Here is an 18,185-nt window from a genome sequence, read left to right as displayed (position 1 = left end):
ACTCAATTTTTTTTCTTTAAGGAGCTCCCCACAGATATTAGTAGTCTAGTGTGACTGAGTTGTTAAGGAGAATTGCTCTACTTTGGGTGCAGCCATCTCCCCAACCAGCTGCCAGATGGCTACATCCTGATCCTGGTTCAACCAAATATGTCTTCCTGTTAAAGAGAAGTTCTTCCTCCCCTCCGTTGCCAAATGCTTGCTCACAGGGGATCATCTTATTTTTGGGTAGCTGTGAATATTGTGGGGCCTTTACCTTACAACATCAACTGCCTTGAAACGACTGTTGTCTTGAACTGTCACTAGGTCCATATAAGTAAAATAAATTCTAATTAATCTGACTTTTCCACGATTTCCCGACATCTCAGTGACCCAGCAATAGCCTACTATATCGGGAAACATCAGCTGATAATGAAAATAACTGTGTTGTGTCTTTTGTGTAGCTACTGTAGAACAATTCATAGCAACTGGCAACATTTTTACATAAGTTATTTGTTTGTTCGTTTTTTAATTTAATTTTTTATGTATTTTTTTTGCAACAATTCCTTTGTTGTCGTTTTCCCCCAGCTATAAGTTCAGCTGCAAATAATGTAAAATAATGTGAAAGAGTAATATATTACCATTGCTACCGGATTGGTTGGGATCGGCGTCCGCGCTGTCCACAAACGGGGACGGAGCATCATCACATGCCGCTGTACCTGCTCTCCTCCAACATGGACCAGTGTTTGGCCCTGACGTCAGCCGTTACCGCCCTGCCTGCAGTATCGGTGCCCACAGATGATGATGTGGTGATGGAGACGGGAGAAGCGGCCTCGCCGTGAATCTCATTCGGAGGCGGAATTAAGGCGCACGAATCGGACAAGTATTTAAACAAAAAAAGGGACAACAAACTTTCGGATGGGGAAACGGGAACGTCCGCTTCACGGGTTTGGCGCAGGGAGAGATGCCCCGCAGCAGCCAAACGCGAGGGAGCGGCGCGCTGTGTTGCTCCGGTCGGGGGTTCCTCAGTTTGGCAGCGCGCCCGTGGAGGCGATTTAGGGAAGACGTTCACTTGGTTCACATCTCCGACCCGCCAGTTCTCAACGTCAGCGCGGATTCGATGGCCGGGGTCAGAAGAAATACCTTTAAAAGGGTGGAGCTGCGGTTCGTTTAATAATAAATGATGAGGAATTCCGCTCGTCACTCTCAGACTAATTGCGAGAAGTGGATTTGATGTTTATGTGTGCCTGACACTGATACCCGAGCCCCCACAGCGCCGTGCTTTCTTTTTCCTTTTCCAGCACTCTAACAAAGACACGGGTGATGATATGTCACCATTTGAAATGACGATGGCTGCTGGCGGGTGCGGGACTACCCCAGGCTTTCACGTAAAGCGCCCTGATAGCGGCTCTCCGCGGAGGCAGTTTATGCAATCCGACGCAGTGTTGCAAGTGGGCTGATGATTTGATGCTGTACTCTGCTGTCTCCTTATGATATGATCCCAAGAACTGCCAGGCCTTTACGTTTCAGTGAAATATGCTCAGGCCTCCCGTAAAGCACCACAGAGCGAGGGAGCTGTCAGTGCGCGGGCACGGGGTGTTTCTCTGAAAAGTGGGGGCCCTCTCTGTAATTAAGGTGTGAAATCGGAGGGGCAGAGAGAGAAAAAAAGCAATCATGTCGAAAGTTGTGAGTAACAAGGAGAAAAAATCCTTCAGCAAAAAGCTGTTCCGGAGGAGCTCGGTGCGCTCCGTGGGAAGCTTTATGAGCAGAGTTCTCCGGACTCTCTCGACTCTGTCTCATTTTGGCACCGACGAGCAGGCCGCCGAGGATGAGACCGACGAGGCAACTTTGCTCCCCAACACTACTGGGGGATCACTCCCGTCGGATGACAGCGACTGCGGGGGTTTCCCCTTCGGGGACAAGGTGCCTGGTGTCGCCGGGCTCAAGAACCACGGCAACACCTGCTTCATGAACGCTATCTTGCAGTGCCTGAGCAACACGGAGCTCTTTGCTGAGTACCTTGCTTTGGAGCAGTTCAAAGGTGGAGAGACGACAGGCAACAACGACAAGGCCAAGTCCAACGGGGTGCTGGTGCAGAAGAAGGGGGGAGGCCAGCAGCAGCCGGAGACAGGGGAGGTAACCGAGCAGCTGTCCGGACTGGTTCGGGCTCTGTGGACCTTCGAGTATACACCTCAGCATAGCAGAGACTTTAAGGTAGGTCGTGGAGACCCATATAAAGACCCTCGCTTGGTGTGGGTCTGCACAAGTTTGACAAACAAGCAGAAAGTGTCCAGAAGACACTAGATTTAAGTTGTTTCTATTTTATTTTGTAATATTTTTTATTGCATTGAGCTCCAAATTCAACAGTCATCCATGTGGTTTGATTAGAGATGAACTTATGGGACAACCAGCTGAACCTTAGTCCAAGTTTATGCCTCTTAAGTGCAACTAAGTGAACTTGAGCAACAAACTGAGTCCTGCTTTTTCAGTTGTTGCCTACAAATCATTGTGTTTTTATGTTCTCTAAACTTACATGGTTAGAAGATAAATCCGAGTGTGAACTCCTTAAATATCACAAAGATGATTAGTTTTATATTTTAGATATGCCACTTTTAATTTCTGCCTTTGATCCAGGTGTAATTGTCATACACGGGGCAGCCATATATGCACTTTACAAGCAGTAAAGTGTTTATAGTAGAATCCCAGTGATCCGCGAAAAGTCAGTGTTTATAGGACTAACACTTCTTCCTTGTAAATGAAACAGAATCTTGAGGGGAGCTGCATTAAAGCTGACTGTATCAGCTTTTTGCTTCCAGCCTTGTCTGTTTTTTCATTGTCATCTCTTAAATCTGCGTCCCAGTGTTGAAAAGTTTGCCTGTCACGATCACAAAGGTTTGCTCTTGCACAACAAAAGATGTGTTTTCTCACTCATGATGTGTTCTTGAAAAGTTCAATACAAAATGGAGAGAGACTAAACAGAACTGGGCCATACAGCACATTCTTTGTTCTTGACAATGTTGCTATTTCTGTCTATTTCTTCTGCTTTAGTTGCCAGTCAAACTGCAAACAGTCCAGCTGGATATTATTTTCATCAGCATCAGAAGCATTAAACATGTTGAACTGGACAAGGATACATGGGTGAATAGAACCTTAAAAAACAGAACAAAACTATGTATGAAATTTGCAGCATAAAAGTGTTTTCTAGTAACATTAGTAACACTTCCAACTGGTGCTTTTAAAAGTGTCATTTCATAGATATTTGGGAGAACACATACACACACACAGTACAAATGAATCTCTTCAAATGTCTAAAAAATACTATTACAACCTTAAATGCTGCAAACTGGACTTTAGCAAAGCAAACTTTGTTGTGGTTTGTGTACATTAAAGATGGACATTTGCTAATTTTCCGCCTCTTTTCTCAAACCACAATCTGAGCCTAAACTGGAAGCACTTAAAGACCATTAGGGAGATTTAATAAGAACACAAGGGAATTATCTTACAATCCATTTTCTCTCAGAAGCCGCTGGTTTGAGGATTTGGTTGTAGTACACTACCTAAGCTATCAAAGACTTTGCACAAGTCTGCACTTCTTAAGATGAGATTTTATTTGTCCAAAGAGTTTGGAAGTTCCTTCGTTATAGCAGCTGAACATTAAGTGAAACACACTAAAAAGACCTAACAAAATTGCTTACAAAGTAGAATTGGTGTATAGCTCAAAAATTAAATACAATATCACAAAACAAATATCTTAAGTTAAAAAAATAAATACAATTATATAACATTTATATATAAGTATAAATAAAAAGTGTGTTAAATATCTCAAATGTATAAAAATATCCATGAAATGAAACAGAATTAAACTAAATGTAGATAAATGCATAAATATCAGATGACATTGAAGTGGCTTCCTGTAACAGGGTCAAGTGTCAAATCCAATGCAGTCACTGTAAACACAGTGTAAAGTGTTGTGACAGTGCCAACAAGAGACATTCAGCATTTGTAAACCCCCCCCCCCAACAAAACAAAACAAAACAAAACAAATTCTATGATAATAATACTGATATGATATTTTTTAAAGCCCGTACTGATACTGATATTTGGTGATCCAAAAATCCAATACGTCATATTTTTTCCTTTCAGACACATGAAATATGAACAGCTTTGCATGACATTCATCATGTGTAGCTTTTTATGGGCAGTTACTATGATAATATTTGCCTAATAAGCAAAGTTCTCCAGTTCAAATCTGGGAGAAGATGCAAATCCCAAATCAACCAAAAAAGTAACAAAAACAAAAAATATGGAAAACCATGCGGGGCTATCTGCTGTGGCAACGACTTGTGAATATGGGAGCAGCCAAAAGTAGCTTCTCCTACTAAGATAATTAAAAAAAACAAACAAACTTTTTTTACTGTTACAATTACAATTTTTTACAATTTTATGAGTGTTGCTAACAGAGAAGTTGCAGAGTGCCCTCTGGTGGATAAACTACGATTTCTCCTGTTTCTCCTCCTAGCTCTTTTTAAAAAAAAAAAAACTTTTTTATTTTTTCTTTATCAGGTGTTATAAATGCACATACAGATATATTGGCTAATATCAGGCTGTATTTGCTGAAACATCGTGCACCTTTTAAATACACGGGAAACCGTTATATTTTTGCTGTGTGGTGGTTTCATTCATTTTATGCCACATTTACTTAACAGTTGTTTAATCCTTTCAAGCTCAACCTGCTATTTGAAATTTAAGTTGAACTGCAAGTTCAGCTAAAATCCTGCAAAGGTACAAAAAAAGGTCAGTAAGAGTCACGCAAAAGTGTTTGAGTGCACAGCCTGGGAAAACAGTTTGTCCTTCCTGGCACTGGGGATTTTTGCAGTGCATTGTTGGTGTCGCTGGTTTTTAATTTAGATTTTAAACTCTGCATTGCAGACCAGAGGTTTGGGGTATGAAATGTGAGGGCACTTATTTGGCAGAAAAAAGCCAACAACTCAGGCTAATGATGCATTATGAGAAAGATATCACAGCTTTAATGCAGTGCCTCATTTAATATTACTTTTTAAATGATAGCACCAACTGATGAATTCAAAATGAAGTTACACAGGCTGAGCATCAGTATCAAGCCACTATCATACTGATTGGTTATTGGCCTGTCAGCAAAAAACACGGCATAAACCAATGGCAGTGGCCAATTTTTATCAGCTAGACGATGACAAAGAGTGCGATGAACAATAAAAGACTTTGAAACAGTTCAGCCATTGTTTTTATATCGCACAATGAAGAAAACGGGGATTGACGACTAAAGCCAAATACAGTGGCACTCAGGACAATCAGGACAGTTGGTATTGGCTTAGAATTTCACATTTTGTGCATCCCTAGCTTTGCCCTCTGGGAAGAACAATCCCATTTTATGCACAGTGTCTTGTCTGTTGTTAACCAAAAATACACACAGCATAGCAGTTTATGGTTCTATTTTTGTGAAGGTGCAGTGCTTAAAAGAGACCTGGGTATTTAGAAAATGAATCACTGATATCATCTCAGATCTTTTCACTTAAAGACAACCTTTGTGGTTAAGCCACACAAGATATTCTGGCTCTTTTTTTTTTTTTTTTTTGCACCATTTTGTACAAAAGTGCTGAGGCTGCTTTTGTAACCGCTCTAAAATAAGGACGACAGTCCCACAGGAGAGGCTGAGCGGCCACACAGTACCCATTGCCGCTCGTATCTTTGACCTTGTGTGACATTTGATAGCCTCTGCGTGGAGGTGACTTCACAGCTTCCAGCCTGGGCGGCTTTGTAGAGTACGTGCTGTTTTGATCTCCAGCAGCTTATTGTTTAAGGTTAAGCTTCAGCCAGTGTCCTCGCTTTACAAAGCTTCGCCTGACCTTTAGGACTCTGCTAATCGTTGTCCTGGTTAAACATAACTGAATATTTCACAGTTAAGCAACACTGGAAACAGGGAACGAGTCGCTCTCTGTGAACTTTTACTACATCTCTGTTTTTTTTGTGCAATCCACTTAAATCCATCAAGTTCCTTGATTTTTTTATTTTTTATTTTTTTGTTGTTGTTCTCTGCAGAATGTGGTGTCAAAGAGTGCCCTTCAATTCAAGGGCAACTCCCAGCACGATGCCCAAGAATTCCTCCTCTGGTTGCTTGATAGAGTTCATGAAGACCTCAACCAAATCGTCCCCCTGGACAGCAGACTCCCCAGGAAGGTAAACACTGATTTAGACAGGGGCGTAATTTCCAGGGGGGTTAGGGGGGTTATGACCCCCCAATAATCAGACCCAACCAATATAACCCCCCCCTAATAAAATGATGAATTATCTTGCATACATAGGCTGTTGATTTTCTTTACTCATTTCAGTTATTACCAGCAAAATAGTTGAATGTTTAATCATCTGGGAATTTACCCAGATTTATTTATTTATTTAGACAGAGATCTTGACCCTCCCAATGTTCAGCACAAAGTTACGCCGATGGATTTAGATCAGAGTTACGTGTTACCACTGTGTCCTAAAGTAAACAGATATACAACTGCACATTCGGCATTTTCTGAACATTTTGATTGCTTCTTGACTGCTGCTGTTGTTTATTCCCAGCCTCCAGTAGAAGAAGAAACTGTCCCTGAAGGATCTCCACTACCAGCACCTGGCTCTTTTGTACAGGAGCTGTTTCAGGCACAATACAGGTAAAATTAGCAGTTGCTGGCAGTTGCACATTTGTTTTTGTCTTTAGCACCATGCTTGTATTACAAAACATACATACATAGTTAAAAAAATCCTCGACATTCTTTTTTTCTATGCTGAGAGTAATTGCCCATGTGATAAACATCCAAGTCCAAGTGAAACACTGATCACCGGTCATTGATATAGATGAGGATATTTATACACAGCTGTGACTTTGACATCAAACCAAACACCGTGCAAATAGAAAGCAAGCTCACTCATTGGTTTGTGGATTCTTTGCTGTGGATGTTTTATCCTAGAAAGTGTTAAGCAGGGTTAAATAAGAATGAAAATAACTTCTCAAGACCATAAACTCACCAGAAAAGTGTTCACTGAAGTCATAAATCAAGTGAGAAGTGGGGTCATTTCCTCAGTCTTTACAGACTTCTTTCTGTAACTGGAGGAATTGCCCCCTGCTGGCCATTATTAAGATTGCAGGTTCAAAGCTGCTGAGCTGTTGCTTCTTTTCCTTTTAGTTAAAGCCCAAGAAACTTAAAATTCAGTTCAGTTTTAATATATGGCACCAATTTACATTAACAGTTGCCTTATATTGTAAGGTAAAAACTCTGCAGTATTAAAAAGAAAACCCCAACAATCAGATAACCCTGAAAACAAGCATTTGGGAACAGTGGGAAGAAAAAACTTCCTTTTAATGTGAAGAAACCTCCAGCAGAACCAGGATCAGGGAGGGGCAGTCATCAGCTGTGACCAGTTACAGGGTGAGAGGAAAGAGAAGACATCAGAAGGAGGCAGGATTAAAGACAAATTATGAGATTTTTATAATTGAGAATGATTAAATGCAGCAGTGGTGTATAAACATACAGAGATTGAAAAGAGGTGAGGAAAGAAGAAATGCTCAGTGCATGATGGGATGATGGGAAGCCTCCCAGGAGCCTGAGCCTAGGAAAAAATTGTTTCCCATTTCCAGTCTTGATCTGGCTCAACTATCCAGCTTCATATAAGAACATAAAAGTGGTGTCAGTTGTAATTGAAGGGAACGAGTCTGCTGCAATTCATTAATTCTCCTTGTTTCTCTGATTAGATCCTCCCTGACTTGCCCTCACTGCCAGAAACAGAGCAACACCTTTGATCCTTTCCTCTGCATCTCACTGCCAATCCCGGTACCTCACACAAGGTAAGGTGACTCTGGGTCTAGTTTAGGAGTAAGACAATAGCCATCAGACAATTTTAAAAAAAAGTCCCTGTATCCAAAACTGTAATGAGACAAGATCCGGTCTGAACGCCAAGCTTGGAAACAAAGGGAGTGTCAAACTGAGCCCAGACAAACACTGTGAAAGATGTGACAGGAAAAAGCTAAAATTAGAAGATGCTGTCTATCTTTGGAACATCGGTCCAGTCGTGGTTATGAAACAGCCAATTAAATGCAGCCGTTCTGTTGTGCAGGCCCCTGTATGTGACAGTGGTGTATCAAGGAAAGTGCTCCCACTGTATGAGAGTCGGGGTGGCGGTGCCCCTCTCTGGCACCGTGTCCAGGTTGAGACAAGCTGTGGCCCAAGAGACCAAAATACCTGCCCAACAGGTGAGCCCTCATTTAAAACTTTCCTCTTTGTGCTCCTGTTAACGAACCTGCATCGGTAATTTAGTGGGTTTTTTTTGATTCCCCGTCACTGCTTAGATTGTTCTCACTGAAATGTACTACGATGGCTTTCATCGCTCCTTCTGCGACGATGACGACGACCTCGAGATCATTCAGGAGAGTGACTCCATCTTTGCCTTCGAGACACCCGAGCTGTTCAGACCGGAGCAGATCCGCTCCAAGCGATGCGGTACGACATCCTGTTCACTCACTCTTTGTCTCAGTGTAGTGGGTTGAGTTGCAGTCAGGTTAGAAGTGGGCAAAAACAGGCAAAATGTTTCATTTTTGGGAAGGTGAAGCAGCATGTTGGATTGATTTTTGGAAACATTTCACAAGGGAGCATGTAGGTTTTTTCCCCCCAAATTGAACTTTTTCTGTGTACGTTTCAGGAAGCCCACATGCCAATCTCAATCAGAACAACTTGAAGTATGGGACAGATAATAACAGGATGTCCACACAAATACAAGAGCCTACAACACCACCTCAGAGTCCCAATAAGAACAGCGGGCAGGCTGAGAAGATCGTCCTGCTGGTGTGCAACAGAGCCTGCGCTGGACAGCAAGGACGCAGGTGCTTTAATGGACAAAGCTGTGTAAGAATTGCAAATTTAAGCCACAAATCTTCTAAAACTTGCTGTTTTTGTATTTTCCCACAGGTTCGGTAATCCATTTATTCTATATTTGGAGCGTACAGTGACCTGGGATGTACTACAGAAAGAGATTTTGGAGAAAATGAGGCATCTTCTGCGCCCTGGAGTCTTTGTACAGGTGCATATTAAGACGTAAACACAGCAACCTCACATTTTGATAAGCTTTTAATGAAGATTATGTTTTTTCTTGTCTTACCCTTGATGGCCTGTAGGTGGGGCCCTTCACTTTGCGTGTGGTAGGAGTGGTTGGAATCACATATCTCTTGCCTCAGGAGGAGCAGCCGCTCTGCCATCCCTCTGTGGAGAGGTAATGCCGCATATCCCCGCTAGGAGGCAGTGTTACCCCACCTGAATGTCATTGTAGAAATCCTGTTTCGTGTTCAGTCCAGTTGAAGGTGATTGAAGAGCCTCAGCGAGCCTTCATTGGTATTGATGTCAAAATAAATCCTGAGATGTCTGATAGCTTGTCTGGTTCTTATAGATTTTCTTCACAGAGGCTGTCGACCTCTGGGTTGTTGCATGGATTTTATTTTAATGAAAAAAAAGTTGTGGAGTGACATTTGCTCCACTTGTGTTACATGAATAAACAAAGACTCGTTCAAACTAAACTTTAAAACAAAAGAACTTGGTCACCATCACATTTTCTGATGATGACTTCAAGACTAGGACAATAGTTAATAGTGGCTAGTGGTGAAAATCTAAAACTGAAATTTCCCCTAGAGTAAGCGTTAATCTTTCTGTACTTATAATAATGCATGAAAAAAAACCTGTTAAATGTGTAAAATTAAACATTTAATGTGTCTCTGCTCTAACTTTTAACAGAGCATACAAGTCCTGTGGTCCCGGAGGACCCCCTCATGTCAAAATCGTTGTTGAGTGGGACAAGGAGACGAAAGACTAGTACGTGACACACAAACACACACACACAAAATTAACACAAGAACTGGACTGAAAAATCATGGACTGATAGAGTGATGAATCCAAGTATGAGTTTTTGGTTCAAATTGTCGTCTGTATAAACTGAGGAGGTCAGGTGAGCGTTACAACATTGAGTATCTACAGATCTCTATCTGTAAAACCCAGTGGAGGCTCTGTCATGGTTTGAGGCTGTACTTCAGCCAGCGGTGTTGGGGATCTTGTCAAAATTCATGGAAATATAAACGCAGAAATGTACCATCAGATTTTGATCCGCCATGAAATACTATCTGGAAAGTGTCTGATTGGCAGCGACTTAATTTTTCTCCACGGCAATGATCCTAAACTAAATTTCAGTAAACGCATATCTCGATAAATAAAAACAGCAACACACAATACAGTACTACCAGTCATGGACTTGCCTCCCAAAAGCTCAAAACTCAACATTATTGAAGCAGTGAAGGATCATCTTGACAGAGAACAGAGCAAAAGACAGAAACATCCAAGGAAGAGCTTTGAATGTCCTTCGAGAACTCTGGAAAACTATTCCTGAAGACTACTTAAAGAAATGACAAGAGAGTAATGAAGAGTAATGATGTTCCCACCAAATATTGACTTTCAAGCTCTTTGGAATTGTACAAACTCTTTTTTTCTTTGCCTTATATGCTCTATTTCTATGTGTTTTCTCATATATACATAACATATGAAGACATGAGTGGTGACTTTAGCACAGTGCTGTATAGTAACTCTTTTGAAGTTGTGTATTCCCTCTGTGACTTGGGCTGTGTTACGCCCACAGTCTGTTCAAAAGAACTGAGGACGAGTACATCCCCGATGCTGAAAGTGTGCGGCAAGTGAAGGAGCAGCATCTGCAGCCTCAGACCTGCACACTCGCCCAGTGCTTTCAACTCTACACCAAAGAGGAACAGGTATGCTGGTGCGACCTGCACAAAGAATATTACTGATACTGATTAAAAAAAATATTTTTTTCCCCTGCACGCAGGGGTGCAGAGGGTAAGGCCTGTTTTGTGCTTAAAGTTTGCCACTTGCTTAGTTTTGAAGCGTTTTCACATTAATTTCAGCTTGCTCCTGATGATGCATGGCGCTGTCCACACTGTAAGCAGCTTCAACAGGGCAGCATCAAACTCAGCCTGTGGACCCTGCCAGACATCCTCATACTTCACCTGAAACGCTTCAGACAGGTACAGATGACTGCTAAAATAAAAAGATTGTATCTTTTCATACGATGTAAGTAAAAAACAAAAAAAACCCGAACTTAAACGTATTGCTTCTACAGGACGGGGATCGACGAATGAAAATGCAGAACATGGTGAAGTTCCCGCTTACAGGCATGGACATGGCACCTCATATGGTAAAGAGAAGCCAGAGCAGCTGGAGTCTGCCCTCCCACTGGTCGCCATGGAGACGGCCATACGGGATGGGCCGTGATCCAGAGGACTACCTTTATGACCTGTATGCGGTGTGTAACCATCATGGGACCATGCAGGGAGGACATTACACAGGTAAGGAAGCATCATATCCAGCTGGGTACAGGCACTCTCCAGGATATTTATGCTGTTTTATTTCATTGTGTCTCGTAGCTCACTGTAAGAACTCCATTGATGGGCAGTGGTACTGCTTTGATGATAGCGATGTTCATCCCATGTCTGAAGATGAGGTCTGCAAGCAGACGGCTTACATCTTGTTTTATCAACGACGTGCAACTATCCCGTCCTGGTCTGCCAACAGTTCTGTGGGAGGTAATTTGTGACGATGTTACTGTGTGCGGTCTTGCGTCCAACATGCAAGCAAAAGCGTTTGGCAATAACCCATAAAAAGGAAAATACTTTTGAGTCATTTTCTCATGCACCTAAATGGTAAATTGATTGGTGCTAATATATCACGTTTCTAACATTCGCACACACTCTCACATGGATGCAGTGGGGGAAACTTGAGGTTCAGGATCCTGCACAGGTGGGCTGGAGGAGTTAGAGATCGGTCCACCCACTGTGATTTGTAGGCGACCTGTTTAACCACTGTTGCTATATTATTCCTTGGAAGTTCCTTTATGAACACTTACACTAGCACATCTGTTGTTAAAACAGTGCAGAGGGCAAACATTCAAACTGATTCAAATTTGCTGTGGATGATCAATGCTGGTGATGAGTGCTCGGTCTGTGGCTACCACTGAGCACTTTCAGCAGTTTATGTACTCTACAGTTTCAAAGCCTGAAGATGGAGCATCGTGCAGGGAGCAGGTGGTTCTTCCTCTTCTTCTCCTTTTTTTCCTCAGCAGTCATGAGATTAAGCACTGGGAATTCATCCTCCAGGATGGGACTGTAGTGTTTGAAGGGAAACACTGTGAAGAACTCCACTGTGTGCTGGCAAACAAACCCACTGGTTAGATTTGCTTCCCTGTGACTTTGCACACTTGCCCAAAATGAAAATAAATTTGAAGGGCTCCTGTTTTCAGACACTGAAGGAAATCCGGCTCACCTCACAGAGATCTAAAAGTAGAAGGTCTGAAGGTTCATGAGCAGATGACCTTAAAGGTTTTTGATATTTATTTTTTATGTGCTGTATCCTGGAACTTTTTTATTGCACCTCGTATCTCACATATTAAATTGTCCTGTAATGTTGATGATATATAGATGTTCAACCACTGTCTGTCTGTTTGGCCTCTCAGGTTCCACCAGTTCCTCTTTGTGTGAGCACTGGATTAGTCGGCTAATAGGAAGTCGTCCACCTAGCCAAGCCTCGTCCGGGTCCTCCAGACGCACCTCGCTGGCCTCTCTTTCCGAGTCTGCTGAGTTTGCTGGTGAACGGAGTGAAGATGATGGTAAAGAACACTAATTTCACACAATTTCATGTGTTTTTTTTCAGCTGACAAGCATGACTATTTTCTTAATGCATGTTCATCTCTGCCCTGCAGGCTTATCTTCCAGACCAGCAGTGAGAGGCATGCAAAGGCAAACGTTCTCCTCAAGATCTTCCATCGCAAGTCCCTTAGCGCTGAATGAAAACGGTACTAAACCATCCTGGCCCCACTCTGCTAAGCTCCAGCTTCGTTCCAACTCTCCCTCACGCTTCTCCCTCGAGTCCCACTCCTCCTCCCCAGTACTGGAAAGGATAGGAGAGGTGGTTGATACCAAGTTGTCTCCCTCCTGCTTCACTGGGTCACCGAAGTTAGCTAAACTGTCAGGGGGCAAGTCGGCCATTGGTGCTTTGGAGAGTAACGGAGGTGCTAAAAGGCTGATAGAGCAGGTGCACTCGAAAGCTGTGCTGCAGGCAGATCAGAGGAGCTCCATCCAGGCAGGAGATAACAACAATTTACTGGCTGGGGCTGAACAGGTCAGTCCGAGACATGGTGCAGCTGCAAAGGAGGTGAAACCAAGGACTGCGTCCGTGGACAGCAGCGGTGTCAAAAGGTCCTCAGCCAAGACTGGGCTGGAGAGTGAAAAGAGCCCCAAGAAGCGCGCTGCCACCTCCTCGACGTCATCCAGCTCTCTCTCGCCCGCATCTCCGGCCATTGATAAGTCGCTGTCTCGAACACAATCCAAGAGCGCAGTGGCAGCATCAACGCCAAAAGACAAAAGCGACGGAAGCGCTAAAATTAGCAAGGGCGGCTCCTCCAGAACAGCAACCCCCTCTAAAAAAGGATCATCCCAAACTGCGGAGGTATTACATCCTGAGTTGGCCGCGCAGAGAAAGAGTGGATCTCCCGGATTACAAAACTCACACCCTCAGAGAAGGACATCGCCCAGAGGGGTTAGTGAGAAAAGCTCAGCTTCAGGAAGGAACAGAGCAGCAGACAGGAGCACTAGCCGCGAATCGTCACGGACCAATACGGCGTCAGAGAAGAAAGTTAGCCATGGAGGTCCTCCCTCCAGGCTGAGCGCTGCTAGTAGAGCTGAGGGCAGGCCAGGCAAAGCTATGGAAGACAGAGCGGCAGCCCGGAGCTCAAGCAGTAGCTCCTCCATTACTAGTCTCAGATCCTCAAGTGTAGGTGTTTCCTCTTTAAATGCAGCTCCGCCGCTAAGGGGCCCTCAGAGGAGCAGTAAGACAGAGGACAAAGGTTTGTCCTTCTTTAAAACTGCTCTGAGGCCTAAAGAGACCCGGAAACCAAGTGATAGCGGCAAAGCAGGGGCAGGAGAGGGGAAAGGAAGTCCAGAGGAGAGTGGTGGGAGCGCATCTAGAGAAGGAGTCCTGCACGGAGCGAGCAAAAAAACATTGTGCGTGGCCTCGGAGTCCAACACGAGCACAGCCAAAGACAAGGAGTCCTCTAAAGCATCAGCTTCAGCCAAGCACTCACTGCTGCCCTCCACAAAATCAAAGCTCTCTGGAGCAGAAACAGCAGCTCAGTCTCCTGCCACTGCAAAAGACCCTTCTAAGAAAGAGCCGGCTAAAAAGGCATTACAGTCCAGAAAGATCCCCATCAACTCCACACAAACTAGCCAGAAATCCAAGTGATGTTACTCCGAGGGTCTGAAAAACAATCTCTCTAAAGTGCAGCTCTGAGGTGTTTTTCTGTTTCTTTTTAACCATCAAACTAGACACAAAGTGTGTCTGGCAAAACAACTTTGAAGCACCTGTAGCTTTTCAGTGGTCACTGAATACCAGCTGCCATATTGGACACCTCCTGTCCACATTGTTAAATAGTTATTTAGGAATGGATTTTAACAGAAGCACTTTGTATGGATTGCATTGATTTTCAGGCGTATTATACTGTGTTGTAAATAAGCATGGGCGTGTGTTGAAATTATTGCCTTGTTCTGTCTGTAGCATCGTCGGGAGAAGAGCAGCTCATAGCGAGAATAAAAGTCACTTTGCACAAGGTGGAAAGCGGAAAGGAGAAAGGAACTTTTCAAACACGGACTCACTCAGTCACCAAAGGAAGTTTACTGGCAATTTTTAACTCGCTGATGCAGCAAATTATTTTCAAGAGAAGATCTTTACGTACAGCTCTCCTCCAGTATCGAGAGCCATTATGTCAACGACAAACATCAGTGCCTCAGATAATCGCAGAGAAGTATTTAATCGAAAGTTGTGTAACTGCAGGTGTTGGTAAATTTGTAACTCGATTTTAATATTTATCAATCACTGAAAATGTCATTTCAAGTAAAACACAATAACGCCTGTTTAGTGCGAACCGCTGTTTACATGTGCTCTTTTTTGACGTAGTAATTCTGCAACAGCCTTTAAAAAAAACAAAAAAACAAAGTTTTTTCTTCTTTTTTATCCGACCACAATCTGACTGTCGCCGAGGCTGAGGAGTGAAGCGTGCGTCGTTGTTGTCTAACGTCTGGAGATCCTCGGTTAATATTTGTGTTTATTAACCTGTAATAACCCCTCAAAACCACCCCTGTCCTCCAGCTGCTGACGCCAACACTTAACTGCGGTGCCCAGGTTCCCTCGTGGGGAATCGAGCCTCTTCAGACTGCCAGACGTCTCCAAACATTCCTCCCAGACGAACACAGGGTTAATGTACAAAAAACCGCATAAACAACGCGCTCAAAGACAGCCTGTCTTCTGTCTTCACATGCCACATCACAGCTTATGCGCATCTTAGCTTGCAATACAGAGTAGTACCCCACAGAACGCACTGACTGTAGACCCGAGAAAAAGAGATCACTATTCCTGAAGTATGTGACAGTTGTTGCATGATAAATTGCTTATGCATGCACTTAACTATGCAAGCAGATTCTTGCAAATGCCCACACTGAGTATGTAGAAGTGCTACTCTTGTTGGATGTGTATTTATTTCCAAGTATATATATATATATATATATATATTTTGTTTTTTTTCCAAATGCCAGCATCGGAGAGCATGTAAAGGCATCTTTATTAAAGCTTTGTTTGCACATTTCCTCAGAGTAATATAGATTTCGTATGAATGATAAGTATTGCTCATTAACCCTCTCTACGTAAATCAGCTCACTTGCAAATGAAGGTTTTCTGTAGTGTAATCATTTGTCTCACGTTTCCCCCTCGAAACAAACACTCACAGTTGCACTTTTTTTTTTTAAACAGTTTTCATGACTTATGCAGCAAAAACGCTGCCACAGCTTTCGGATTGTGTTACAGTCTGATCACCTTTAACTGGTCACTATTAGCAGAGCTATACTTGCCCCAGGATGGGAGTGTTTTATGATAGACCCAATGACAGGCTTGTTGTCTGGTTTTAAAGGGGCAGTTCACCAAAAATGAAAGCTTCTGTCGTAAATTTAGTGGTCCGTGTAGTTTCAGAGACATCTGCTGTAGAATCTGCCTTCTCTTGAACAAAATGGAGCTGTGGCCCTCGGTGTGCACAAAAAGCACAGATTTTAAAAGCTCGGCAGCAAAAATCTGATGTAGTGGAAAGAAAGAAGTTCCAGCATGAAACTGCTTGTGAGTTTTTATTTTTTATTTTTTTTAAGTTACCTTGTGACGTACATTTGGCTGATTTTGGAGTGAACTCTATTTCTGTTCATGCATTTAGACAGATCGTGACCACTCAAGACCTGTCTGCATAACTGTGCTGCTTTTGTCAGAAATAAACTGATGTGCAGTATACACGTATGCATCATCTACATATATACGATCAAAAGATGAAATCTTCTATAAAAACAGAACAAAAAAACCCCAAACAAATGCTAATATCTTACAGTGAAACATTGGACTGGAAGGCTTCATTAACCTATACAACAGGAACTCTACTTAAGTCAAACCTATCAATGAAAGTTTTAATAATAAAATGATTTACTGAATGTCACATTTAAGGGTGAGTGTATATCACTAGCCTAAGCAGTCAGGCCACAAACTGCTTCGCGGGCTCCAAGTTTTCAGCACATGCAGTGCAGAATAAATCAAAGATGCTATCTTCAGTGCCTGCTGGCTACAGTTTGTTGATGCTGTGGTATTAACACCCAACACATGCAGTATATGAACTGAAAAAAAACCCTGACCTATGTATGTCGCGCCAGTGTTGATGATATGTCAGCAATGTATAAATGCAGTAAAGTACTGTGAGGAATTATTTGTTTACACAAAATGCATGGGAATTATTAAAACCTTTTTATTTTCCCATTTGTATCGAGTCATTTTATTTAAAAAGTGCTGTGTTCATCTTTTCTGTTGATCTGAGGAGGAAAGTGGGGCGGTGGTAATCACAACTGAAAGCAGGATCAGTGAAAATACAGTAGCTTTAATCACATGCTGACTCTGTCTGTGTGCAGACAGCTTGACCTGCCGGTGCTTTGTTTTTCATTTAGAGTGTTTGTATAACTAGCTTGAGGGACAATTTATTCTTCCATTTCTCATTACCTCCACTTGGTGGTGCTCGGCGTTTGCCTGAAAGTCTCAGAAGAGCCAGAAAAAATGAGTTGGGGAAATAAAGCAGCACTCAGTGTGAATTTGCTCTTGACAAATGCCCTTCAGTCTGAACTTGTGGGATTATTAAGATATATAAGAGTGTCAGGTCTAATGCTGTCAGCGGGGCAGATGATATGTTATTAAACTACAGCACCATCATTTATTTAGAGCTGATTCAATTGCAGTTTTATTAGTTTGGCCCAAGGCTGGGCATATTAAGAGTTAATGTTGCCTCTTTGTCTTTTCTATTCTTGTAATTTTGTGTAACAGTCATCAGTTTTGGGGATTACATTTTCTGCCGCTCACTTCTCACCTCTTGTGCAGTCAGAAGACTGATGAAATTTTAAAAATTGCCTGGGGTGTGACGGGGCTGCAACATGCTTCTCCCCACATGCAGCAGATTTTATACACTTGTAGGAAAGGAGCTTTTTTCTCTTTTTTTTTGAAACCCTAAAGGACAATGAGAGGCTCTCCTATTTAAATGCACGTATGGACGTAATTAAATTCACCGACTGCAACCCGGCACAGGATCATTCTGTAAAGGAGCCAGGCTCTTCTAGTGCCGAAATCAATAATCATTTGCCAATTGTATCACTTCCAAGAGAACATCATTAGCAAGACCTCAGTGGAGAATTCAGCAACTTTTATCAGGATTTAGCACACAAACTGTGACATTACCCTCCGTGACTCCTGAACACAATGCATCTAACTGGCTGAATTAGTTTACATGTTTTGCTTTTGCTACATTAATGTGCTTGGTGCGTCGTAAAAAAGGCAATCTAATTGTATTGATCAAACCAATCTCGGTATCTTCTGGGGGTCAAATTTAATCCTTAATGCTGCTGCTAATGCTCCAGCGTCCCCGCGCAGGAGCAGGAGAGGAGCAGGAGCTTCATGATTTCACTTTTTCACTGCTCGCTGCTTGGATGGATCGATGCATTGACTACTGTGCTGAAGGTGAAATACTCAGTG

General features: G+C 42.7%; 1 protein-coding gene across 1 annotated transcript; it reads left to right on the top strand.

The window, feature by feature from the left end:
* Nucleotides 1-1,650: 1,650 nt before the first annotated feature.
* On the top strand, nt 1,651-16,816 carry LOC116319835 (ubiquitin carboxyl-terminal hydrolase 31-like). The gene is made up of 16 exons (XM_031739277.2): nt 1,651-2,190; nt 6,052-6,189; nt 6,577-6,665; nt 7,745-7,837; nt 8,107-8,242; nt 8,339-8,489; nt 8,689-8,869; nt 8,955-9,066; nt 9,161-9,255; nt 9,771-9,848; nt 10,663-10,792; nt 10,946-11,065; nt 11,161-11,386; nt 11,465-11,623; nt 12,550-12,702; nt 12,796-16,816. Exons 1-16 carry the CDS (start codon nt 1,651-1,653, stop codon nt 14,331-14,333), a joined length of 3,939 nt encoding a protein of 1,312 aa, XP_031595137.1. The 3' UTR covers nt 14,334-16,816.
* Nucleotides 16,817-18,185: the final 1,369 nt, after the last annotated feature.

This window comes from Oreochromis aureus, linkage group 8, assembly GCF_013358895.1.
Source record: "Oreochromis aureus strain Israel breed Guangdong linkage group 8, ZZ_aureus, whole genome shotgun sequence".
NCBI lineage: Eukaryota > Metazoa > Chordata > Actinopteri > Cichliformes > Cichlidae > Oreochromis > Oreochromis aureus.
This window is presented reverse-complemented; position numbering and strand designations above follow the sequence as displayed.

Excerpts from the sequence above, each read along its gene's own strand:
- LOC116319835 (XM_031739277.2), top strand. The coding sequence starts at position 1,651 with ATGTCGAAAGTTGTGAGTAACAAGGAGAAAAAATCCTTCAGCAAAAAG. Across the intron at positions 11,066-11,160 it reads ACCTGAAACGCTTCAGACAG|GACGGGGATCGACGAATGAA; the intron begins GTACAGATGACT and ends TTGCTTCTACAG. Across the intron at positions 11,387-11,464 it reads GCAGGGAGGACATTACACAG|CTCACTGTAAGAACTCCATT; the intron begins GTAAGGAAGCAT and ends TGTGTCTCGTAG.